We start from the raw sequence: 27,970 nt of genomic DNA, 5'->3' as shown, positions 1-27,970 counted from the left end.
TCTAGATGTAAACAAAGACATGTCCAAACACATCCCAGTAACAATTACTCCCTCAAATGTATTTTATTTATGTGCATAGCTTCAATATTACACAATTATCACAAATATTTCCATGTTCCAAGAAAATACAAGCCAACTTATAGATATTCATCTTAAAACAACCGAATTTTATTCATTTTTAATCCATGTAAGCAGACGCTTATTAAAACATTTCCAATATTATTCAATTATCACCCCAAACATTTCTTGAACATATGTCGCATCATAACTGTTTTAAACAAAGGGCAATTCCTGTTCCTTTATATAATCAACTGTTGGTGAAAACATTGAATCTAACATGGATTACTGTATTTTTTCAGTGAAAATTATCTGACACTGCAGGCTGGGACATGTCAAAGTTTGTCCTATCTTAATCTTTATTCTCTGCGGGATTGCTTGGAGTCATTGGGCAGATCATAATACAGAAAGTTTAACACTTGAATTGTGTGTTTTACTGTTTAAATTAACATCAACAACATGTAGCAATCTGGATTTAAATGTGGCTTCACAAAATATGAACAGGATAAACATGACAAAAATTAATGTATAGATGTAAGTGAACATTTGTTGCTAGTGTACTGTATGATTTTAGGTCATCATTGGTATGCTTCCATGTTTTTTACCTTTTTTCAATGAAAACCAATGTGATGGCAATCATTATTTTATTAGTATAAGTTACAGTCATGAAATATATTGACAGTATTAACTGTAGCAAGTAGCCTAACAGAACTTCTTTAAATCAATTTAAAAAGTTAAGTTCTACCACCTTAAGAAAGTTATTATTTATAAGTGATAGAAATATGAACATATGAACACATTCCAACCTCATAAGAATTTGAATTTGCAACCATTGTGGCATGAAAATCAACATCACAACAGTTGAAGTATTTTAATTGGTGGTGATGGCTTATTTTTGTCACTATAAAAAGTTTTTTAAGAGTACATATGTGCACTTGTCAGATTAAGTGAACAAGGGGAAAGTGAACCCTTTGAACGGACAATGTGAACCATCTACATGTTACATAGGGAAATTATCACAATAAAGTCTGGCCACTTTATAATATTTCGGCGGTTATGTTTGTCCTGAAATGGTTGAAAAGTGGTTCACCTAGGAAGTGGTTCACTTCGTCCTTCAACCCATCCATGCAATGCAGAATGTATGTATTTCTTTAGACCTTGCCGTCAAGGATAACCCGTGAAAGTGCAAGCACTTATTTTCAACAGGGTCCTTTGTTTTTGCTGAAGGGACAGCACGCTGAAGAGACAGTGGTGGGATACAAGGAAGTCCGGGTGCGATACCCTAGCTCTTTTTCGAAGAGACCTCCTGGTTCTTTTACGTGCTCAGCGTAAAGCACCGATACACTGGGTACAACTTTCCTGGGTTAAACCAGTACTGAGTACACCACTTTTCCAAGCACTACCCTTTAAATGCCGAGCGCCAGGCAACGGAGCCACTTGCACCAACTTTTAACGTCTTTTGGTATGAAGCGGCCAGGGATCGAACCCACGACCTCTAGCTCCGTAGGCGGAAGCTTAACCACTAGGCCACGGAGACGGTTTAAATCTTACCTGAAAGTTGCTTTTCGTTACGAATAATGATATGTTTTTTAAAGTTGATTACGTTGTTTGATATTTAAGTAATATTTAATTGACATAATTATCCAGGAATACCATGGTATAAAAATTTTCCTGTAGTGAAATTGATGTTGAAATGTGTTAGATGATAGTGTAAGTTATTAAGATGCACACACAATGAAAGCTTCAGATTAGTCTCCTCCTGCTGTTATTAAAACTGATAAATGATAATCATAATTTCCTTTCATGTGTATATTGAAATGTATACAAATATATAGACTGTATATTTGGTTCTGTTGATAGGAAATTATAGTCCTCCAAAAAAACTAGCAGTGTAAAGATCTCTAACACAGCAACCTTAAGTATCTTATTTAAGAGTACTTATGAAGCACTGGAAACATACAGCAGTGTTGAGTAATAGTGGTCATGTTATTTTAACACTGAGTCCAAAAAAATTGTTTATATTTTCAGATGAATGTTGATTTACATCCTATATGAGACAAACTAGCAATGGATGACAGAGTTCACCGCCTATCTGAGAATCTAGAGGTATAGTACAACAGTATTGTAGATTCGTTTTCAAATCAAAATTGTAACAAGTAGTACTGTATTAAAAAGCGTGCAGACAAATCACAAAGATATTCCATATATGCATGCTGCTTCTTGCACAGAAGGCTTTACCATTTTGTACAAAACAGTTACTTTATATATAACTTGCTTGCACTTCGCATTCAATGGGGCATTATTTCAAAAACTCTTACAGTGGATACAGGAATAATGACTTTTTAAAGATGGACTCTTACTCCGAAATAAGATTTACCACAATTAGTACAATTGTTTCAATATACCGTCAAGGATAATAAATGTTGAAAACAATGGCTCTTATGAAGGGCACTTAGTTTAATTTGGAAGAAAGATGCAGAAAACACAGTATTTCTACCTTTTGAGACAATAGTAGACTACAGTAACTCTTTTAGCACTCCCCAATCATTTAATATTTTTCGTTATCAGCTATAAAATACCAGTTACAATCTTGTTATCAGTAATTAATATTTTGCATAAACGCATTATTCATTAAGTAAAAAAAGGTATATCACTCAAAACTTATGTTTGTTATTCAAGTGTATGTATTGATTTTGAATAAGAGTGTCACTTTAAAAGAATGCGTTGGATTGTCATATATATCATAACCATGTGTATTCAGTAAATCACTTAATGGCATAGACTTATGTACACATAACTTAAATCTTAAATGAATGCATTTGGCTGATGCACAATGATTATTTTACTTCAAGTATAATAGGTCATCAGGAAAAAAATCCTCTTATTATTGACTAATCTAAAAATATATCATTATAAAATATAAATGTACATCAATAAAAGTGTGTTTAAATTCAGTCATATAAATGTTACAGACACTTAGTTTCTAAATTATGTGTTTAAGTTTTTTCCTAGAATCTAAGTCTGTTTATCACACGAAAAGTATCTTTTTCACAAACCACAGATAATGGTTATACTTCTATACATGTATTATATCAGAATAAATCAGAATCATGCTGCATGAATGCAGGAGGGTAAGTGAGAATGTTCCATGAAGTACACTAGTGTTTAGGAAATTTGCAAGCTAGCCTACGTGCTTTCATACAGCATTGTAAAAAATGGAATCAATCCTTATATTTACATTTAAATAACTTTTCATTACGATTTAAATTAGCAAAATATTCTGCAGCTGAGTTACAGTATCAGTAATTTATTATTAAAAGGGTTATTGACAATAAATGAATGTTTAAATTTAAAAGAATAGCCAGTAATTGTGACATCATTTAGAAATTGGTTGATTGATGAAGTGCTAATGTAATCAGAGCACAATATGGAAATAAACAATAATGTTCTAACCCCTTGCCGGTATAACAAGATGAACATCAAGTTTTCTCTATACAAAACACTTCCCGAATGTAAATACAACTGATTGACAAGCATGTTTTGTTTAGTTTATTTGCCATCAGCAGTATTTTTTTTTCTAAAGTAATGTTTTTACCGGTGAAGAAAAAAGCTTTGTTAATGTTGTACATGTAATATGTTTGAATCTTCGAATCTTGGCCATTACATGTGTTAATGGCCATTACATGTGTTAATGCAGTTCACACTTGAAACATATTTTACAGTGTGTAAAATTGTCTAGCTTAATAATAGTTATATAATTATCAATCATACAAACAATAAATAAAACTATTTTACAACAACATTCTCAGCCTTACTAGTTTCTTTACATGTATGAAGTACTTGATTACTTCTTGTTGGTTACAAAGTTTAACAGTTTCTGACTTACATAACTTAATATTATTATTTTCAATTTACATGTATCAGGAATGTGCATATTGCGTGCAAATGGAATTATTAGGAATCATTTGGAAAATATTCAAAAAGTCACATATTAGATTTATATCCATATAGTTTGTTTAAGGCAGTCTGTTGTAATCTGCCCATTTGCCGATCAATTTTACAACCATCTGATAATACCCCAATATTTGGCAGTAACCATCAGCCTGTGACACCTCATAAAACTTGAAAAGACACAAAAATTTAATGATTAAACTCTTTGTAAAATTTTATCAACTTTATAACCAATATTTTATGCTTGTTCAATAAATTATATGAAGCAAGACTGTTGCTGTGTTGTTCACCCGAAGAAATTTTGAGTTATCAAGATGTAAATCTTGAAATTTAAGTCCGCAGTTTGCTGGGTGTGAAGTGTTTTGCACTGTCGGGTCCCAAAATTTGATTTTATATGATGTATATTGAAGTATTTGTATCACTTTGGACAAAGAACATGTACTAGTATTGGTATGATATCTTAAAGGCGCACAATATAGGTCGATGCCATTTTTTTTTTATTTGGATGCATTTTCATTTGCTTTTTTTTGAAAGACAGTGTTGAATTTGTGGGCTTATGTTTATTTTGACCATTATTTCCTGCTTTGATATGCTTTTCTTTACAGGAATGTCCAAAAATTCAATTTACTCTTAGTCTATTTATCATATTTGAAATCACTCAGATAGGAAAGAGGTGCTATCGATTCATTAATCTCTCATTCCCTTTACTTTCATTTATCAGAGGGTAGACCCATTGAAAGGTCTACTTGTCAGAAATCAATTGCCAAATATTTACCATGCCCTCTAAATGTTGGTGAATAGTATGTAGGCTAAACTCACTGACAGAAAAATCTGAGCAATTTAATTCAATTAAATTGTTGAATATCCTGTTTATGTTTATAAATATGTGCTTGTATGCATATATCTAAAGTGGTAAAATATTTTTAAAAATATTTTGCAAACATGTTCATTAAATAGGTAAACACTCATATTTTCTTCAATGTTTTGTCATGGTAAAATCTTTGTTTAGGATTTATGTTATTATAAATGTATTTATATATTTACCGAGTACTTCATGAGTGCATATTTTTCTATTTACAAATATTTATATCTCTGTTACATTTTTTCACCAGATTAAATTCTAATCTGTATTGGAAATGTAATTTCAATTATTTTGTGGTTAACAATTATTATTATGGGTATTACCTTGTTGTCCTTTTGGGTTTGTAAAGTGAGTGTACACTCAATCATCTTTTTAACAGCTACAGAAACATGTTTGCTACATACGGTACACTTACAGTTTCCCTTGTGAAGGAAATATCCAATTCCTTTAGCATCAATTGTTTGTTCTTTCATTCAAAATAGCTCCCGTATAAGAACTTTGAGATGCTTAACTTGATGTTGAGACTTGACGGTTGTGGGAATTGATGTTTAGCTTCTAATTAAGTTAAAATTAAGCTTAATTAGTCATAATGTTTATATTGTTCAAAATTTCTGATTTTTTACTGATGAGTCTTAAATGCATCTCTGAAACCTGTTATATGGATTTGAAAATTGCAGAATATAATGTCATTTAGAATTTGTATTGATTTAAAATAAACTCTATTCAGGATGTATATATATATTGGATTGGACAGTGACTGTGAGATGTTAAAATGATTTGATTGGTTAGTAGTTATAATTGGATAATTATTGACCAATCAAGACATTTTGGATAACTTTGACAAAACTGAAAACTTAACCAGTTTTATACAATTCAGCTTCTTGTCTTACAAAGACCTCTTTGCATTGTAATCTCACATTTAACTCTTTTTGCCATGCCGTGTGTTTATGTAATTGTAACATTGATGAGCTGTACATGTTCAAGTTCACAATTGGTTTATATATATATACATGTTGAATTAATCATGTGTTTGATCCATTCACAGGGTACAACCCGTAACCTGAAGTCCTTGGATCGCATGTTGGATCAGTACAGGGACGTGGGCCACGATCACAGGCATAACGTTGAAAGGGTACGCTTCAAATGGACTCTCAGAGATTTAATTTTGTCAACAATTGCAAAATTTGTGTGAATTTAATCATTTTATTAATTTAACATGATTTGCAGCAGGTAGACACACGCTTAAACTGAAGTTGTTTAATGTCAAGCTTTAACCATTCAATTTTTGCTGTACTTAAATGCTTATCTACAAAACGAAATATCTTCTGCCACATTTTTTAAATATAATATAAACAATGAATATTCTTGCAATGAAATATTTCAAAGATATTAAACGATGACTATAAAAATAAGGAATGAGAAATTAGATATGTTTTTTTAAATTTAATTATCAGTTTCAGTCCATTGAATGTAACTTTGTGCTTTTATTTTACAACCTGTTTACTAATATTCTAATTTGTGCACCAAATCACTGCAAAATAGAGCTAAAATTCTTAATCACAAAATTGTTATTAAATCTAGATATTCCTGAAAAAAGCACACTGTTTAAACAGTCTTTGTAAAGTGTGATAATTTTGATTGTGTTTCCATAGTTACGGGATGACATTGGTCGTACCCACCAACAGATCCGGGATGAGAGACTCCGAGACTACGGGGTACTTTCCCTTATTCTAGTATTTTTGTACAAAGAACTACATGAATATTGCAATTCACTTTTTATACACGCATTAAGTTTAAAAATGATTATCTCACTGCATGCTTTAATACCAGTTCATAGTTTTTTTTGGTAATGGGTATTCACTCTCTAAGTATTCATGCATATGTTTGAACACAGTTAAAAGCTGGCAGACTTATAACATTGGATTATATTTATTTGTAAGATATTAATATCATTATCTCACTTTCATTTTTCAGAGTGACAGTGAGTATGAAGTTTCATCTCCTATATCTCGTCGTCGCCGTAAGCCACGGAAGTCAACTGTGCGATTTGCAGACGATATGAACCGCTCATTACACGAGCTGCACCATGCGGTGCGGGACCTAGGCAGTGATCACCTCAACCTTGAAACGTCCTTCAACCGGGAGGTTGACCGCAGAGATGGGTACGTAAAGATAATACATTGAAAAAGCAACTTCTTAACACAGTAGATTTTTGCGGTCTTTCTCTTTACAAGTTTTAGATGTTTACTTTGCTATAATTGAAGAAATGGACACATGATTAACATTGAAAAATATCACTTATTATATAATTATCTAGGTTTTATATTCTTGACCTGATCGATTTGTGAAAATTTGCACATATTAAATTCAACTGTACCAGATTAATTTTGTGATTGTAAAAAAATGTTATTTTTATTCTTCTTGCAGAATTTAAAAAAATCAAAAAATGAATCTGGTTTATAAATGTTTTTAACCTATTTAATGTTGCATAGTTTATACTGGTTTATTGATGTTTGTTTATGCATTTATATTGCATTTTACCAGTATAATTGTATCTCTATAGATCCTATAAGACATTATTTTGCGCAAAAATGTATGCTATATTCTGACGTTATCAACGTTGACGTCGTTTGATGTTGACGTCATTTCCTGTTCATACCCTGTTTTCAACCGCCTAAGGATTATTTAGATTTCAATCATAAATAAGTGATAATAGAAGATAAATGTTTGTGTGTACCATTTAAAGCAATCATTTATCTTTGAAAAAATAAAATCTGTTTCAATTATCTGTTGTTTACATTTTTCATCCAAAATGGCCGCTGTCACATGTTGTATTTGACCTAAATACAACCTATTTTCGACCATGACCTTAAGCTATACTTAACAACAAAAGTTTGTGCACAGTATTTTCAGATAAATTTGTATAACTTGTTTTAACAGTGTAAAATATTTTATTTTTTAAAAAGGTAATAAAATGTTTACATATTTGTCATACAGTCACTTTATAGCTACTTATCACCACAAGAGGGGCAAAAGAAAGCATCACCCCTTCTAATGGCTTTCATATGGGTATAAAATAATAATTTCACCCATCATGAACCCTGGTATCACTGGACCAACTCTGAATGAGCCTAATATGACCTGCCTAGGCTGCAATATGTATAATTTGAGAGCCCAATTATAATTCAATATAGTTACATGTAGATAAATAAACAAGGTGATTTTAAAGAAGTATTTTACACCTGAAATCATTCTGAATGAAGGGTTTAATTTGGCATTAATTAAAAATGACTAATTTGTGTTGTTTCAAGTTTTCTTTTTAACACTATCATTCCCATTCTTGTCAAATGAAGTTTTCTGACAATTCTACTGTTCTGGTCAGCAATTGGAGCTTATTTTGACAGGAAGTGACACAAAATAGAAGTGTTTTACCTATCTTTAGGGGGCGGTCGAAAACAGGTTGTGGTCGAAAATAGGTTGTTCTGGGATACATACAACCTGATGAAGGCCGAATGGCTGAAACGTTGTTTCATAAATAAGTTATTTGTGTTGAAGTTGGACTTCTTTGATTATCACCAATTAATTCTAGGTAATTCTTTCTGCAGGTATGACATGGACACCAAAAGAAAGATCCGGGAAATTTCAGATGATCTGAAGAGATTTTCTTCAAGTGATCCGGTAAGATATTTGGGCTGAAAAATAACATGTATTTTGCTAGGAATATTTACTGTCTATGGTTTTGGTATGCACTATTTAAAAGGATTGATGCATTTTTGTTTTCATTGAAATATTGAACACTTGCATTGCATTTCAGCTTCTTGTTTTATCGTAGAGAGGTATTAATTACTTAGGTACATATTGTAAAAAAATAGATGAAAAAAATATGCGATGCATTTCAATCAATGGATAAAATGTCTACATCAAGTAATCATATGTTTGTTTAAAAGGCGATACTTTCAAGTCTTGCTATTTTAATTTTATTTGGGAAATACTTGTAATATCATCATGCTATAGTCATATATACACTATACACACTACACTGTACACACTACAGTATGTCTTGTGGAAAGTAGTTTATCATTGTACATGCTAAATACACAACTTAGTTCTGGTACATGTCTTTTGGGAAGAGAATCTAAATGACTGCAGCATCTACATGTATGTCAAGTGTAATTCTTTCAAATACAGATTGGATAGAGATTCTAAATGCCTTCAAAGCAAATGATAGCACTTGTTACTTAAAATCTGAATGTGATATCTTTATTTATGTTGAGTTGCTTACTATATAGCAATTTGGATTAGTAAAAAAAATAAAGAAGTAAATTCATATGGGATTTGCATGTGTCTGCATGTGGCATAAGGTGATGTGTTGTGTGGTGTGATACAGGTGGCTGAGCGCGTGGAGCGACGACTCCGGTTTATCCAGTCAGATATGGATATGGACCGGGCTGTTACTGGGAGATACGAGGAACTCTCCAATCTTTCCATGGAACTCAGAAGTGTACTATATTTAGAATGTTCATTTTGGTTTAGTGATATTTAAATAAAAAATTATTATATTATTAATCTGGCATTGTTTAATTTCCAAGTATTATACAATAAATGTCAATGTCTTTGAGAGTAGGCTAAGTTGACCGTACTTAAAACTGAAGACTTATGGTATTGCGAAAACTTGTTTGTTGAAGTATATGAAAGGTCTTTTCGTAAGAACTCTATTGTTCAATTTTGTCTTTTCTGTCTTTAAATTTTCATTTTGTAATTGATCAACACCAAACAAATTTATAAACAAAAAGTTTATGATTGTTATTTGTGAATGACAGAAATGATATAAAACATTATATCTATCAACAAATTGAGTGTGATTGCACCTTACTTTCTGTGAGTTAAGGAAAGCACCCATGCACATGTTTGTGTGGCACATTTCAGGCGTTACAACAGCAACAGGCTCAGAGCCAGCAGGCGGCTGCTGAGGAGAGGATCCGCGCATCTTTGCTGGCATCAGATCCTCACAAACACAGGGTATGGTCAACGACAGGGGTGGAGAAATGAACTAGGGGTGGGGGTTTGTGCACTGAGGGACTGAGGTCACATTGCAAATTTGCGTTAACTTGTTTTAAAAATTCTGATGTTTTTTGTAAGAAATACATTGTGACATTAATGTGAAGGCAATGTATGTGTTATTTTTATATTAATGAAATTGAAGAAGTTCACACTAGAAAAACCTATTTTGCTGTTACTGTTTTATTGGTACTCTTTTACCATAATGAATTTATTTTGCTAGTGAATGAATCTATCTATCTATAACATACCATGAATGTGTACATTGTATATCTTTTTTATTGAAGTGAGTAACATATTATGTTTAATCTCATAATTGTTTGGTTCAATTGATTGCCATTTTAAACATCAGTCTAGTAAAAAGGTATCTAATAAAATCGAGAAACACTTTCTGGTTACCAAGAATGTTTCTGATGTAATTATAGCTGGAGGCTGACGTGGATGACATGAGAAGAAAACTTGACATGGCTGAGGGCTCCAAATCTGCGCTCCAGTCACAGGTAGCAATTGGAAATTCTCATACATCATGTGATCTGATTTAGGATGGTTAATCAGGGGATTCTCATATGTGGATTGAAATTCCAGGCATACCAAAAACTAGGCATTTTAGGCATGTTTTACCATTTCTCTTGTAATTTGTACATGTGTTCTTCCCTCTCTAGGTTTATTTACAATACCAGTCACATGCAATTTTACTCTCTAGGTTGATGATTTACGTAACCAATTACGTCGGCTGGATACAGATCGGTCACGGATGAAGTCCCACATGGAGGAGGCAAGGATAGAAGAGGAGCTGCGGGAACGGCGGAAACGTAGATCAAGTACGTTACCCACTTTTGTGGAAGGTTGATTTAAGATTATAGTTGTCCCTCCGTTTTATATTGATGTACTGTTTTATTTACTAAGTCTAAAATAAATAACTTTATAAGATTTCATTCAAAAATATTATACAACTACATTTGTACACCTTTACAAGATCTTATTTGAAAATCGAAATATGTATGACTTTTTACTACATTTGAAATTGCATGATTATTGCATATGGAATAATCCAAATAACAAAAATAATGTCTGTTGATAAATAATAAAGTTTGAGGTGTTGAAAGCAGAAAGAATGTAAGTCTCATTATAATAAGAATAAGATAATTTTGGCTTTCACACTACTTCTATATATAATAATACTCATGTATGAAAGCTATGAATCACATGTTCTTTTGAACTCTTTAGTGGAGGAGGATCAGAAGAGGAGCCTTGAGCGCGAGTTGTTGGAGCTTAGACAGCAGATGTCCCGCTCGGTTGGCGTTACCTCGGAGACGGAGGAACTGCGAAGGAACCTTGAGAAGTCTGAGAGGCAAAGGGTTCAGCTCTCCGATCATATAGAGGTGAGTTGAGGCAATGTTTTATTTTCATGCTTCCATGCTTCTCTAGAACTTGAACCATAAAATTAAGATTACAAGCATAGATTTATGCAAACATAAATGAAAAAGTGCGTTCTTCTGATGAGCATGTTTAAGAATAATGCATTCTATGGAGAAACATTGATTATAGGAATTGGGATACAGACCAACATGAATTGCAGGTTGGGTGATGTTTTGGTTCTGACAACTAACATACATTTTAGCTATTTAAAATTGTGAATGCATCTAAAACATTATATAAATCCCTCAAGAGTTTCATTGGTATGACCAGAAGAGGTAAGTGGAGGGTTGAGTGGTTAAGTGGTTGATCTACTCTGATGAGGATAAAGCCCGTAACTTTTTGGGTGAGAAGCAAAAATCTTCAAAAACAATACCACTCTCACCCTTCTTTCTTGCATTATTTAAATTAAGTAGATAATGGTAATTTTCTTCATTTGACTCCGCACAAAATGAAAGAAATGAAGATGAACTTAACAAATAACAATCATCGTTTTATGGCTTTGTAATAAGCTCAGAATTACCTATTTACCTTCAAAAAATGTTAAAACAACTTTTGTTTGTAGACAATTACCAAAGACTTGGAAAACAGGGAAAAACAGACAGCAAAACTGATCAATGAATTAAAGGGTATGACAGATAAATGTGAGGACGCAGAAAGACACAAGAACCACTTGTTGGTACAGGTGGAGGACACAGCTGCCAAACTGCGGGATAGCAGTAGGGAACTGGACAAGGCCCTCACAGAACTCAGGAATACGCAGCTCGCTCTTGCCGATGCTGAGAAGAAAAGGGACGAGTTCAAGGGTCGGGCCCAGGAAACAGTCAGACAGTTAGTACTCACTATTGTATTTGTTCTATTATTTTCACAGGGTCAAGTTGAAATTTTAATACTCTAAGAGCTACTTTAGTACAATATAGTACATGAAACAGAATGGCAGCCAATGCATTATTTACAGCAGAATATCATGAAATTGATTAGAGAATTAACATTAGTGTGCTTAATGTGCTCATACCAAGGAATTTACACAAACTTTCTTGTGTATTTGTTTAGATGGAAAATGAAGGTGAAGCAGCTCGAGCGTGAGCTTGACCGGCACAAACATGGGAACCAGCAGATGATGGGGCGTAACGAACAGCTCATCAAGGAGATGGAGGCCGTACGCCAGCATGGACACGCCTTCGGTATACAGCTAGAAAACATGCGCAGGGAACTCGGTGATGCTCTGGTGAGTAACAAAGATTATTTGTTATGTACGCCTTCAGTCACACGGCATATTTGTGTTACACTCCTATAGCATACAACTTGAGATCACCTGTTATGAGCAGTTTACAACACCAAAATTAAAAACATTGCACCTCATTGACGAATAGAAACATGTATATGAAATGACTATGTTTTGATAATAAGGATTGTGTATAGTTTCAATGTATAAGGATAAATTTATATAGATGCTTGCTGAGTAACATGCCCCATGTCTTGTTCTGTGTCCAGTTTCTGCCTATGCTTGTGTTTCAACCTTAAAATAGCTGCCTAGTTTCTGATTATGTATCAATTTTTTTCCAACTTACTCTAAAAATGCGCTAGAAGTTAGGTTTTACAATAAGCTGAAAACAAAAGTGTACAACTGTCCATTTTTCCCCCACCAGGCTGTACGTGCAGCTCAGGATGAGCAGATTAGGCTCAAGGATGTGGAGATAAATGAGCTGAAGTCTCTTCGTATGGATCTTGACCGTGAACTCCGGGATACCAGGACTGTGGCAGACAGGGTATGTACACTGTAGTGCAGTTTATGCTCCTTTATTTTGATTTCATTGTGAAGATATCTGTAAGCTGATCAAATCTCTGTCAAGACTGTTTTCTTGCTAGAAACTACATGTAGTACCATACTCGTTCCCAGTATGTTTCCCTGGTGAAGTTCAAAAACCCTTCTAGAGAGGCGGACAACTTTTTATATAGTAAATGTTACAATGGTCATGCTTTACTGACTTGAATGTCATTGAATTTTGCTGAAGGTGGTAAAATTGCTGGAATATGGTGCTATACTTTTCAATCAAGTATTTGTGTCCATTTGCCCGATAAGTTAATGAAAGCATAAGGTTTCAATGAAAACCACAAAATGTTAAAGGGTACAAGAGTTTTATTAGCTCATGTGATTTTCACAGTTCATAAAAAGTTAAGGTATTATAATAAATTATCATAACCTTGGTGTCTTCGCCAGCGAGATTGTTAGCATTGTTGTAAATAGCTTTAACCATGGATGTAACAAAAAAAAAGATAAAGATTTTCACATGAGGGACTTGTTTGTTTGTAGCTGGAGAATGAGTTACACTCGGCTCAGCAGCGAGTTGCCCAGGTTACAGAGGATAAAAACCGGATAGAGGATCGTCTGTCATCTGTGGAGGCCGCACACTGTCTGGCACAGGACCAGGCCGCTCAACTACAGGTAGGGGCATATGGTGCCGTGGGTTGGTGCGGGTAATCTGCACAGTCATAGGGAACTAGGCTAATATTAACGCAAGATTGGGGTTGTATTCAATATAACACAGAATTCATTCATTGTGTTGGTCAATTGATATTATAGAAAAATCAAATCACACAATATATTTAAGACGTTTATTGAATATGGCCCCTGAATACTGATGTTTAGAATAACACTGAGAAAATCAATTTTAAATGCTGGAAAAACTAATTGTAACATGACATGTTAATAGTAAAGTTTTGAGTAGTTATTATTCAATGGTTTTCACAATTCATGTTCAGGTATAAATGTAGTAGGAAATTGACCCTGCTTTGCAATAATGTGGCCTGTTACATCAAACATGTTACATCTGTAGGAATGTCATGTGACAACAAGTTTATTGGAGGAATCACTTGTCATCAATAAAACTTTGGTGTTGTAAACTTGATTCTAAAATGTAAAATGTTTCTATAAATGCTATATAATGTTAAACCATATCTATATAGAAGTATTTGTGTAGTCATTTAATGTCAAAAAGAGAATGTGTATTTGTGTTTCACAGCTTTTTGTGTGTCTCAGTGGTACTGATCAATGTTGGGTGTTTGCAATGCACTGCAGATTATACCTCGTTCCTTAATAGTATTTCAGAGCAATCACTGGCAAAGGCATTAAATGCTAAGAAAGCTGCAGCTTTGATATCTGTAGTGGTATATAATTTCATCAAAGGCAATCTTTTTTGAAAAAAATGTAATTATTATTGCAAACTTTTTTTTCAAGATTTTAATTTTGAAGCTGCAGTTTTATTTGTAACAAAGAAAACCAAATCCATTGCCGTTTCTGTAGCTATGGTAATGGTAGCACTTGCTAAGATAGCAGATGTCAGTGTATGTCCGTCTGTTCTTGCAGCAAGAGTTTAAGGATCTAAGCTCCACAAAGGCACACATAGCGGCCGAACTGTCGGAAGCCAACGGGAAGATACATGTAGGTCCTTGCCTAACAACTGTACTGTTCTCCTTACTCATACTCATTTTGTTTTGTACCCTTCCATAGAGAGCTAACCCCTAGTTGTAACTTGTTACTGAGAGTTATGTAGTCAAGGTCTTGCCTGTGTTTATGAAAACTGAGACAAGTTGCGAAGGAGAAACACCTTTGGAGAGGATGGCTAATAGCACCAATGGAAAAAATCCAAAAGAGCTTTTTAAAAAAATGGTTTTAATTAATTATCCAATAGGAAAATATCTCCAAAAACTCCATATATTTTTAACAGTGCTTTATTCTTGGAGAATTTTGATGCATGAAAGCTTTTCGAAAGAGCACTCTCCTCCAGGCAGGGGAACTCAGGAGGACAGGGGTAACAAACTGCCGGATTAGAGTTGGCTAAAAATTGCTGTCCAACTACCTGCTTATGCAACACACATCCCAGGTGTCTTTAGTTCATACCAATACTCATACCAATTTATTTTATCTGGATTGTGTAGAAAGCTAACAGCTTTATTTAAACACTCTGAGTGTCGATGTGAGAGGTCACAAGATCTTTCACTGACAGGGATTTGAAACTGGGACCTCTTGAGCAAGACACTGAGCCATCCTGACCCTAAAAATTCCCCAAAAAGTCTGGACCAGGTATCTCTCAGGAAGTCATGTGAATGAAAGACAGTGACCATATTGATCACATGAAACAAACTTAATTTAGAGCAGGCATATGCTCATCTGGCATACTCTCAGTAACAAGTGTTTGAAGTTTGGACTTTTAATAATACAAACCAATCCATTATACTAACTGTTGTTGTGATTAACATTCTTTCAGACGAACGGCATTTCGGTAGGTTCACAATGAAATGCATCCCTGTACATCTGTAGTTAGATTAGGCCAGGGACGATCAGAATGTGATGTGGATCAGCATGTTCATATAAATTCCTTCCATAGTAATTACAATGTATTTTAGTTTGCAGAAATTAGTTAAAAATATCTTTAGATAAAACATTATATCTTAATGACAGAATTTTTCTTTTACCTTAAAGTTTGCCTAAAATTTCTGCACTGTAGTACTAAGTATTAATATTCAATAGAAATATGAGTTGAAATAGTATATATAGCAATTTGCATAGGAAAATGATGATACAGGGTACTGGCGCTTGTTTTTTTCATTTGTGGCTTCCTTATTCGGTAAATTTTGTATATGCATTGTGTGGATTCTGTTAATTAACTTAATGCATGAATATAACATGTTTTGGCAATTATGAGTGGAAAATATAGGCCTAACAAATAATGTTTTCAGCTTTTTTCTATCTTTTATTTATCTTACTTTCTTGTTACCTATATTGTTTTTGGTAATACGGTAGTGTTGACTCCATAATTCATTGACAAAACTTTTTTCACATATAACATGCACAGAGTGTTTTATAAACATAATACATCTTTTAATACGAGCTAGTTATAGATAAGATAATTATGTCAGATAAACTGAATATCTGCACTGTTCTAGCTTAATTAAATAGAAATTTGTAGATCATTAATTAATTATAATCTGAGCTGTCTATGCAAGATTATCATATTCATATGTTCCAACGCTGCATGTTTTAGGATCTGCGTCAGAGCTACATGGAGATCCAGCACCGGGAACGGGCAGCACGTGAAGAAATCAAACTCTTCACCAACAAGCTGCATGAGGAACGAGAAAACTCCAGGAATGCTGTTGAGACCCTGAAAAGGGAGCTGAATGAATCTAAGGTAATGGGTCCTTTTCATTAAAGATTCTTAGTTGTTTCTCAAAAAAATGAAATCTGCAGTTATGTCATAAATGGCAAAAGTTTGTATATTGACTTTGTTACCAAGTTTTATACTGACCACATGTACTGGTATGAGTTTAATATAAGTCAGTATATGAAAATTTGTGTAATTAAAGAACAATATGCACAAAGTTGTTTATAAATGCTTAGGTCTAAACTTTGAAATTTAGAGGGACATTTTGAAGTTCTTGTGTTATTTAACTTCTTAATATCCACCCCCTGACCCTGTTTACTGTCAGACAATTGTGTTTGCTGTCATAAATGTTTGTGGTAAATACTGGGACAATTGTGAGGTTGAAATCTTATAAATGGTTTAATCCCTGAATGATCTCCTCTTTCCACTGACAGTTAGAAAGTGGTTACCCCAACAATAATTGATATAATAAGTTAATAACAGAAGTTTAAAATCTAGGTAACTTGTATCTTTTGTCTTGTGACGTTGCATGTTTGTTTGGCTTTACCTCTTGTACCTGTAAATAAAATTAAAGTCTGAACTTTGGCTACCGGGCTTGGCCCTGTAGTGTTATTGTTTCATTACTAAGCCTGACTTGTTCGTGTGTTCAGGTACGGGAGGCCCACATGTTACAGGACCTACAGAGGAAGCTGAAGAAGGACAAGGCTGAGTATGAGGCTGCCATACAAGCTCTTAAGGTAATGTAGAGGTCGTCCCTTCAAACAAGTCAATTGAGCACCCTGTTTGGTACATTAGCCTACGCGACTGAGTCAGTTTATATATTGTACATGATGTCAGACTTGCAAAGGTTTCAACTATAAATTATAACTGTGTTTTCACTCCCTTTGAATAATTTGTACATGTTATACATCAGCTATAACCTATGCATATAGGTACTCTAACTTCAGTCTGTACACTATGCCAAAGTCTGAGGCTTGTATACGGTAATCTATTTTGACCGAAAAGAAATTGCCTTGCCTGATAGGCTTGTATTAAAGAGGGCATTGTAAAGTTTAAACTATAAGAGCCTTAGTTTTATTCAGGATAATGCATTTGATTTATTTTTCAGTTCAAATGGGTATGTGTTTAAAAAACTAATTGCGCAAATTGTTGGCTTTTTTGAATGAAATATTATTCTGTGACTGGCTAAATTTACAGACACCTAGAAGCATATGGACTCCCACATGGAGACAGAATGTATTTCTGTATTACTGATTGAAATTTGATCACCTTTGTAGAAAGCAAGCAGAGAAAAAACTGCACATTATAGTTTTACACAGCTCAATTTTGCTGTAGTATGAGAAAATATAAAAAGATGTGGAGTACAGCAAGTAAAACATTGTTTGTACCAAATTCTAATAGCCTGATACTTTTAACTAAAAAGGAACTTCACAACAGCAGTAACTGCTCATTGTATAGTGTCTTATATATAAAGAAATGAGTTTGTTTAGAAAAGATGATTCAGTAAAAATGTGTTGATTGGCTCAAGTATACTTTATTCAAAACTTGTATAATCCTGGTTTTCATCATTTGTTCAGTATTTGCCATACCATACAATTTCAGCTGTTTCCTACAATATAAAAGTTATTTTAATTGTCATTGTTTAAAAAAATAACAATACATGTATTAATAATTCTTTAGTGATTTAAAAGTATGAATAATTTTTGTTTAGGAATGTTTAAAAGGAGTTTGAATATTGCAATTTTTTCAATGTAAATCTGTCAATTCTATTTTTAGTCCTTATAAATTTATAATGATATCTTTTTAGATGGAGCTGTCGGAAGACAAATCTAGTCTGAAGATTTCCAAGCGGAATGAGGAGAAGTACAGAAAGGAGGCAGAGATATTACAGCAGGGCATGAACAGGTGGGTGGTGAAATGTTGTATCAGTGCATTAATCAGGGGGTTGGGAAATTGACGTAGCAGGGCATGAACAGGTGGGTGGTGAAATGTTGTATCAGTGCATTAATCAGAGGTTTGGGAAATTGATGTAGCAGGGCATGAACAGGTGGGTGGTGAAATGTTGTATCAGTGCATTAATCAGAGGTTTGGGAAATTGATGTAGCAGGGCATGAACAGGTGGGTGGTGAAATGTTGTATCAGTGCATTAATCAGGGGGTTGGGAAATTGATGTAGCAGGGCATGAACAGGTGGGTGGGGAAATGTTGTATCAGTGCATTAATCAGGGGGTTGGGAAATTGACGTAGCAGGGCATGAACAGGTGGGTGGGGAAATGTTGTATCAGTGCATTAATCAGGGGGTTGGGAAATTGATGTAGCAGGGCATGAACAGGTGGGTGGGGAAATGTTGTATCAGTGCATTAATCAGGGGGTTGGGAAATTGATGTAGCAGGGCATGAACAGGTGGGTGGGGAAATGTTGTATCAGTGCATTAATCAGGGGGTTGGGAAATTGACGTAGCAGGGCATGAACAGGTGGGTGGGGAAATGTTGTATCAGTGCATTAATCAGGGGGTTGGGAAATTGATGTAGCAGGGCATGAACAGGTGGGTGGGGAAATGTTGTATCAGTGCATTAATCAGGGGGTTGGGAAATTGACGTAGCAGGGCATGAACAGGTGGGCGGTGAAATGTTGTATCAGTGCATTAATCAGGGGGTTGGGAAATTGACGTAGCAGGGCATGAACAGGTGGGTGGGGAAATGTTGTATCAGTGCATTAATCAGGGGGTTGGGAAATTGACGTAGCAGGGCATGAACAGGTGGGTGGGGAAATGTTGTATCAGTGCATTAATCAGGGGGTTGGGAAATTGATGTAGCAGGGCATGAACAGGTGGGTGGTGAAATGTTGTATCAGTGCATTAATCAGGGGGTTGGGAAATTGATGTAGCAGGGCATGAACAGGTGGGTGGTGAAATGTTGTATCAGTGCATTAATCAGGGGGTTGGGAAATTGACGTAGCAGGGCATGAACAGGTGGGTGGGGAAATGTTGTATCAGTGCATTAATCAGGGGGTTGGGAAATTGACGTAGCAGGGCATGAACAGGTGGGTGGGGAAATGTTGTATCAGTGCATTAATCAGGGGGTTGGGAAATTGATGTAGCAGGGCATGAACAGGTGGGTGGGGAAATGTTGTATCAGGGCATTAATCAGGGGGTTGGGAAATTGATGTAGCAGGGCATGAACAGGTGGGTGGGGAAATGTTGTATCAGTGCATTAATCAGGGGGTTGGGAAATTGATGTAGCAGGGCATGAACAGGTGGGTGGGGAAATGTTGTATCAGTGCATTAATCAGGGGGTTGGGAAATTGATGTAGCAGGGCATGAACAGGTGGGTGGGGAAATGTTGTATCAGGGCATAAATAGTTAATAATAGCACAAACATATAATAAAACATAGTATCCATTATGTAACCAGTCTATTTATCTAATGCAGACTGGAAGAAGATAACCACAAGCTCCTAGGTAGACTAGAGCACACGAAGAAAGAGTATGAGTCTGTTACCCAGATGACAGAGAGTGACCTGTCCAAGGCCAAGCGTCTTGAAGATGAGCTTTTCCACCTCAATAGTGACCTTAAGAAGATGGAGAGAAGATATGAGGTAATAATGGGGATAATTAATTAGCTCGAACAGTTTTTACATTTTCAGTTAGTATAATTTGATATAATTTTAATAAACAATATGAAGTACAGGATTGAGGAGAGAGCCAATGGCCTTTACGGAAGTTTATACTAGGGATGGCAACGAGTACCCGAGTACTCGATCGAACGTCCGAGTACTCGAGTACCAAATCACTACTCGAGTACTCGGGGAAAAAAATATAAAAAATCTATAAAAATCACCAAATACACGATTTACAGACAAAATATCAGATCTGGTTAGTTGCCAAGAGGGCAATTTACGGTCCCTCTAATCCCCGCTGTGTACACATTTGACCTCAATCAATTAGTTGACAGTTGTTGTGATAGTTGCAAACTGACAACAAAGGAACCCTATTTCAAATTAGCACTGATGTCAATTAGCGAAGTTTTGATAGCGGTACTTTCACCTACACAATTCTATTGTATACCAATTAGAGACCTTTCACCAAACAATGGACGCTAACGAGCAAAAGTGTATCGAGAATTGATTTCTTAATGGGTTTATTTTAACTATTTTTGCAATGATTATCCCAATTGATTGGTTGATATATTAAATCAAGAATTATGAATATTAATGAGGTAAACAACAATTACACAGAACGAAAAACTATCATTTAAAAAAAAATAATTGTAGAGTAAACAACTGAAGTTCGTATTGAATTTTGTTCACTATTTTTATGTATGCTATTAATTTTCGTTCATTGTAATTCTGATTGTTGTTCATTTCTGCAGTGCAAATTTGTATAAAATGAAACACATAAGACAAATTAAAAGCCTGAAACAACATTTGTTTTCTTTTTATATCATTTTTTGTTAAAATACGTAATGAAAGTTTACTTTAAAGGTGAAAATGACCAATGATACGACCAACGCACAATATACGTCATTAAAGATACATGTATACACAATCTTGTCTTTGCGAACACATAATCAATTTTTCCGAGTAATCGAGTACCCGAGTACTCGATCGAACGATTGTCCGAGTACTCGAGTATTAGTTTTACTACTCGTTGCCATCCCTAGTTTATACTGTAACGTTCTTCTTGAATGGGGATACTCATTGCCCCTGTCATTGGAGGCAAGTCAGTATTAGCTAGTTTGATACATGATGAGAATCATTATTTCAAGAGCAAACTTTGACCCTTTACCACAAAGGTTTGTTGTTTTGATTTATTCTTATTTATTGCACATCGTATTTCAGCATGATTTTTGTTGTCATAGTCTTGGTGTTAGTGTTTGAATGCTTTTAACCTTCGCCAAAATTCAAAAGCTGTTGGAGATATTCACATGAAACTTGGTAAAAATACAAAAGTCACCAGCAAAAAGGGCTACATGTGTAGCAAGGCCAACAATGTTTGATTAATAATTGTTCAGAAAAAAACACAAACATTGGCATCCCTGATCAGTGCTCTTGTTTTGAAACAGTGTACAATAGTTGCCTTGTGTACAATAGTTGCCTTGTGTACTTGCAGAACTTCTCTCAGGACATGATATCGGAGGTGGATGCCTTGATGGACGTGATGTCTACAGGATGTATTGAAAAATTCAAGGTAACAACTTACTTTGCACTCATCCATCGATTTATTTTCAAATTTGCTCAAATGCGTCTATCAGAGTCACATAATTCTTAACACTGGGTCCTGAGTATAACATTGAGGTTCATGCTCATAACACTTTAAGAACGCTTGTTTCAGACTAATGGGTTTTATTATATGACCCAGGATACAAGTTAAAATGAATCACTGCAGTCATCTTTTCTCAGTTAAGTGTAATGTAATGTACCTCTTCATGCTCAGTATCTTAAATGCTTACATTGCTTACTGCTTTACAGACTGTTAGTGCTGTCAAAGGTGCTTTGAATGGAAACCTTCTAGCTGATCTCAAGGTGAGTTATACTTATAAGTTAGATAACACTGTGTACATGGAAATTATGAATTATATCACTGTTTGGAAGAAAAAAAATGAAAAAAAATGAGTAACAAAGATTCTTTTTTTCCAACCCGGTTTCATTGGAAAAGATACAGTTTTTGCTGGAACTTGTGCACTAAAGTGTGTGGTAATTAACGTCAAACATTGGGCATTGAAGGAAGCTAGTTTCAGGTTTCTAACGGGGGCTATGGAAAAATGTAACAGAAAAATAATTTGACATTATTTGAGGAGAAATTACATCATTTACCTGATATAAACTGTACATTGCAGTGGATGAACAATAATTATTGTTCTAAAATTCTTGTGAAAATATTAAACGTTTATACTTAATTGAATTTGGTGTATATCCACTTAATTTATTTCTATTTTATTAACAGGATCACTATGTTTGAATTGCAAGTCAGATATCATCTTGTTTTCCAGATCAAGATGAAGTGGCTGCGTAACCAGGTCCGAGAGAAGATAAAGTATGAGGAGAAACTGCGTAAAGACATCCGGGACGCGCTCACATCCAATGAGGGGGACAGGAAGTTTCTTCTCCAGGAGCTCGCAAAGCGTGAGGAGGTCCTCGACGAACTTGCCGCTGCTAAACAAGGTGGGTGGGGTAATCCTATTTACTTGATGACCTCTCCATTTTGATGAATGGGGTGGGGAAAATATGATATCATATTAGTACCCCAGAAATCAATCGTTTTGACATGGGTTTCTGAATTTGTAAATATTTTCATTTATTTATTGTTAAACAAAACAAATCATGTGTACATGTATCTGAACTTTGTAGTATATTCTAATGCTTAATATTCTCTGAGGAATGTATCTTTCATGTAATTGCTCTATGATGGTACAGCCACAGATGCGAATTCCCTTTATATACATAACACCTATATCATGTTTTCCTACGATTAAGATGACCGTAATATTGACTGAGGACAACTATTTATGAACTAAAATATCACATTTTCAGAACTGGCACAGAGAGAAATAGAAAATCTTCAAGCTGTAGAAGTCCTTGAGGTATCTATACTTTGTTTTTCTAAGAAAGGTTTGATATACTGAGTTAAGATAGGTAATATTTCTTGATGAATGATGAACAAGTAACATAAGGCGATAAGCTCTGAGGCGCTTTCATAGCTTTTGTTGCATGAACATTATAAACAGTTAACATGTCATTAAGAACTATTTACCGTTATTCGACCGAACCCGAATCCCTCTGATCAGGTGATCTGCCAACAAATAGGCCATAGCTACAGAGAAATTTTATTGTACTGTTTTGATAGTTTAAGTTAAAATATGACTTTTTTATTTAGATGTTCATGTTTTTAGCTTGTCTGTTTTTCACAGAATAAACCTTGAGACATGGTCATAACCTTGGTGTCAATATCGGCATCTGTGTCGAAAAGATCTTGGCGAAAACTCAAAATCCGTACAGGATATTCAAATGAGACTTTGTACACATGTTACGAGTGACAATACACACATGTTTTGCAAGGCTCTGACTTAATTTATTGGAAGTTATTCCCTTTATTAAAGACTTACAGGCGAGCGTAAGTGTTCTCTCTGCTGTGCTGGTAATTAATCCTGTCTAAATATAACGTTAAGTGTACCCTTGTATTATGATTGCCACATTGTCTTACAGAGTTTAGGTTATTTCAACAAAGAACAAAGACAACAAGTGAGGACTGTTGAGTTTTGAAACAAGTAGCTTAGACATTTGTTGATAACTGATTCATATCAGTTGAATATAACAGTGCCTTACAACTTGCTTTGTGATTTTACTAACAACCTTTTGTACTGTATGGTTTGCATGTTCATTTGATATTGAATTTTAAAAGCTGAAGTATTCTATCCAGAATCATTTATGAAATAATGCTTGAAATGACGATTAAAATGGCTTCTTTCATGAATTAATTGTACATGAAATTAAATTATTAAGAAATGTTCTCTTCATAACAAAGTAACTAAGACTTTTACAGTTCCAAGACAAATTAAATTTCATCCTTGTTTCTAAGTTTCATTCTTTTTCCAACAACAGATGCTATGTGTAATTGTTGGAACATACTGTGTCAAATCGTAATGATTAAGAGAGGGTGGAGTTGGCGAAGAAAGTGGAGCAAATGAGCCTTTCTAAGCCATTAAGATTTTACACATTATTTACTAACTGACTTACATTTTAACTATTTTCACAAGACAGTGTACCAAGTAATGCATCATGCCTGTTAAGTTGTAATACTGCAATTCTTCACTGGTAAGCATTTTACTTATTGAAGGCCAATGGGCGATTTCATTGGCTGGAAATGTAGGTCATAATCTTAATAATGTTTCATGAGTAATATGGAGAATTGTGATTATGTAGTTGTTATATGTACATCTGTTGTTGTTGTTTTTGCTGGATGTTCATATCAAAAGCAGTGATGAGTACCTTGAAATGAATATTAAGGCCCTCTTGCCTACAACCTTCAATGTTTTTGGTCGTATGGGGGTGGGGGGGGTCAATTTTCATCGCAAAACACCTGAATTGCGTATATCTCACTCAGACTGATATTTTAGGATTTTCAGGTCTATTTTCATTCCTGGTTAGATGGTGAATATTGTTCAATATATTCCAGGACCACATTCTGGACCTGACAGATGAGCTTGAGGTTCGGAAAATACGGGAAAATGAACAGCATAAACAACATAAGATAGAGAAACATCAGATCATCACTGACATTGAGGGCATGAGGGTGAGTTAGGAAGTCAGGTTAATGTGTATTAAGGGAGTGAGGAAGTCGTATGGGGAGGGGAGTGAGTTTGAAAAACCTCAAATCATCACCAACATCAAGGGCATGCAGTAAATTAAATGAGTGCAGGTGACATGTTTTAAGGGAGTGGGGGAGTTGCTGGGGGAGGGGAGTGAGTTTGAGAAACACCAAATCATCACCAATATTGAGGGCTTGTGGGGAAATAAAACAGTGGGGTTGGCAGGTATTTAGAAAAACATTGGATGATCAGGGGAAATAGGAAGGAGCATGTTTAGGAGCTTAAATGGCAAGAGTTTTGAATGACAAGCATTTAATGGCAGGATGGTTAGTGGTTGGGGTAGATGTTTGTGTGTTGATGGGGAATGGATTTCAAACTTTTTTAAACAGAGATAAACATCTTATGATTCAGCCTTAATTTGTACAAATTATATTATAATACAAATATTTATTCATCCTTATTTGTATCTTTATCTCTGAAACGTACCCAAACCATGTTAAATGTTGTCATGCCTTGTTTGTTTTCAGGATAAAGAAAGAGCCAGAATTGAAGAGAGATACCTCAGGTGAGCTTGGAGTTCCTTCCTTTCTCATATAAACTATTTTGGTCACCCATATAAAGAAGCACATCATATTCAATTTTTAGCTTGTTTGAATTTTGAAGAAAATAATCAAGGTGTTGATATAGCCTTGATGTTGTCAGCAACGTCATCATGCAAGCAGTCTAACCTTGGCTAATGCAAAGTATGATAGATTTGAAGAAGCAGGCATCTATAATAAAGGGTCATATTTATAAAAATATAAAAAAATACTTATAAAATTATAAAAAAAAATGTTCTGCATGTGTTTTTAAGACAATACTCTGTTATATTTGTGTCCCAGCAGGTGTGTAACAAATACCTTGTGATGTGACACATTTGTGTAACATGTTTATTACTAATTGTTTAGTCTGTAGGCATGTTTCACTACAACTGTTTATTATATGTTCAGGTTACAAGGCACCATGAGAGCTCTACAAAGTGAGATTAAAGTGGCCAATCTTAACCACCAACAGGTAATTATTCACCTCTCACACATTTTTTTTGGCAACAATTTTTTAAATATCAAGTTGTTGTTGTTTTTTATAATGATGAACAGTAGTGATACATAAGCTTTTTAGCAAAACTATTTTCTTTTTTCTTTCTTTTTTTCAAACATTGACCCATGACTTCATATCACTGAAACTTAGTTTTGCAGATCAAAAAGACCATGAAGATGTTTCATTAATAAAACATGAAGTATGACCTTTACTGATCCATGTGTTTACATGTATACTTATTTTATCCATATGTGTATGCTTCAGGTGGTGGAACTAGAGAGAAACATCAACAACATTAAAAAATCCCCTGGTCGCCCGAGGTCTCGAACCCCAAACAACCGGTTGCGTACTGCCACCTCCAAGAGCCCGCACCGTCGCCCCCAAACCCCGCCCAGCCGCCTGCCAAAGGGACACAATGAATCCATCGGCCCAATGTCAATGTCGGATGAGGATTTCCAGCGAAAGTTTGCCCGCCGCAAGTCTATAGAGGACAACTGCTTATGATTCCTGGGATATTGTTGTGTTAATCCTGGTCGATGCAGCTATTTGACCTCATGTACACAGGGAAAAAGTGACACTCGTGTAATGCATTTATTACGTTTCTAGAATTATGCATATGTACATCATATGTCTTCATCCGAGCAGTTTGGTAAAAAGTGTTGAAAAGACAAAGGAGCTCTTTAAAGTGTACACGGTTAATTACATGTTAGAGATTTACTGATTTTGTTTCTGTTGTTAGTGCATTTGTTAAGACAAAAAATGAATTTAACACATATTGCTGTTGATCTTTCTATGTGTATATAGATGCAACATCATAGTTATGCTGTACATGTGCTATTTATAGAACTTTTACCTTGAGCATCGATCATGCACATTCCATTAAACATCCAGTAACCTTGTCAGCATGCATGTTTAAGCACAAGGTTCAACTTGAAGCATTCCATGGACAAAGACTGTAGGCATGTTGTGATATTTTAGTGTAGGTTTACAGTCTTTAGTTGAGTCCGTCCCACTCAAAGAAATGATCTGATCTTGCATGTTCAGTGTTTTGTATTAGTGTTTTAAAAGCTTTTATTATACATTTTTTTGTACAATCAGTTTTTGATTGTTTTTTAAACTCATTTGCATGAAGTAAATCATTTTTAGAGCTATTTAAACATTTTGCTTTACAACTTTTTCTCTACACATTTTTAAAAGTAACAAACTTACTGACTGTGATATTAAAATTTGTAATTATTTGAGCACTGTTAAATATCGATGTTCTGTACCTGTACTTCTGCTATTGCAGATTTAGTCGCTCTAGACATGTTTTTTTCTGTGTAAAAATCTTGTTTTGTATAATAAGCACATGTGACTTAAGAGTTATTATGCCTGTGCAAACTTGGGTCTCGCACACACATAGTATGCAGACCTTTGCTTGTGGGTTGTTGTTGTTGTTGTTGTTGTTCAACAGAAAATGAAAACAGAAATGGTTCATAGCTGCCAATTCCATGTATTAACATTCCTTTACGGCACTAGTGTATCACAATAATGGTTTAATTTTGTTTATTATATCTTTTTGAATTACTTCCATTTTTAGATTTTTAGGATTTTGAGTGTAATTTTAGTTTTGGGGTTAATTTTCTCTTTTATTTGTTCAGAAAATTACAATTTCAGGTACCCAGGTAGGAGTAAAGTAGTTGAGCCATCCGTTAAAACTCTATGTCTGTAGAAACGTCACAAATAGCAGTGAACAATAAATAATAAACATTTTGATGGAAAGATGAAAGTGAATTGTGAAGTATTAGTTTTCTTTGTATACGGAAGTTTTGTGATATCAAACATATAACAATTACAACTATAATAATGCATTTATATTGCATTCAAGATAAATCTCTTTTTTGGGGGACAAAGTCATTTGATGTGTACAACACAAGTTTATTTTGAATTATTTGATTGACCATCTCTCAGTTGTGTTGGCTACAAGTTGTATAGGAGTAATTTGTCATTTACTGCAGTATTTGATATATTTATCTATAATTTACCATATTTATATATTTATAAAACGTCGCTAGAATTACTGAATAAATGTCTTATATTT

General features: G+C 34.6%; 1 protein-coding gene across 5 annotated transcripts; it reads left to right on the top strand.

Moving 5' to 3' along the window:
- Positions 1-27,969, top strand: LOC128209514 (centrosomal protein of 128 kDa-like). 5 transcript variants are annotated; one of them, XM_052913563.1, is made up of 30 exons: positions 1-58; positions 360-591; positions 2,086-2,163; positions 5,916-6,002; positions 6,523-6,585; positions 6,845-7,032; positions 8,476-8,548; positions 9,258-9,371; positions 9,797-9,889; positions 10,354-10,428; positions 10,632-10,749; positions 11,156-11,310; positions 11,910-12,175; positions 12,398-12,572; positions 12,994-13,113; positions 13,659-13,790; positions 14,712-14,786; positions 16,390-16,536; positions 17,160-17,246; positions 18,317-18,414; positions 19,939-20,104; positions 21,618-21,695; positions 21,977-22,030; positions 22,498-22,669; positions 23,039-23,088; positions 23,711-23,746; positions 24,681-24,797; positions 25,341-25,378; positions 25,803-25,866; positions 26,155-27,969. In XM_052913563.1, the coding sequence occupies exons 3-30, from the start codon at positions 2,125-2,127 to the stop codon at positions 26,392-26,394; spliced, it is 3,120 nt and encodes a 1,039-aa protein (XP_052769523.1). In that variant the 5' UTR covers positions 1-58; positions 360-591; positions 2,086-2,124; the 3' UTR covers positions 26,395-27,969. The 5 variants fall into 5 exon arrangements, with proteins under 5 accessions (XP_052769523.1, XP_052769526.1, XP_052769528.1 ...); XM_052913566.1 differs by adding an exon at positions 1,264-1,405 and having other exon boundaries at positions 16-591; XM_052913565.1 differs by having other exon boundaries at positions 22-37.
- Position 27,970: the final 1 nt, after the last annotated feature.

The sequence above is a fragment of the Mya arenaria genome, chromosome 11, assembly GCF_026914265.1.
Source record: "Mya arenaria isolate MELC-2E11 chromosome 11, ASM2691426v1".
NCBI lineage: Eukaryota > Metazoa > Mollusca > Bivalvia > Myida > Myidae > Mya > Mya arenaria.
Note: the sequence above shows the minus strand (reverse complement) of the source record. Positions and strands in the feature narration are given on the sequence as shown.

Bases quoted from the DNA above. Each gene is read 5' to 3' on its own strand.
- LOC128209514 (XM_052913563.1), top strand. From the start codon at position 2,125: ATGGATGACAGAGTTCACCGCCTATCTGAGAATCTAGAG. The intron at 9,890-10,353 runs GTATGGTCAACG...ATGTAATTATAG, and splicing joins CAGATCCTCACAAACACAGG to CTGGAGGCTGACGTGGATGA. The intron at 25,379-25,802 runs GTGAGCTTGGAG...TTATATGTTCAG, and splicing joins ATTGAAGAGAGATACCTCAG to GTTACAAGGCACCATGAGAG.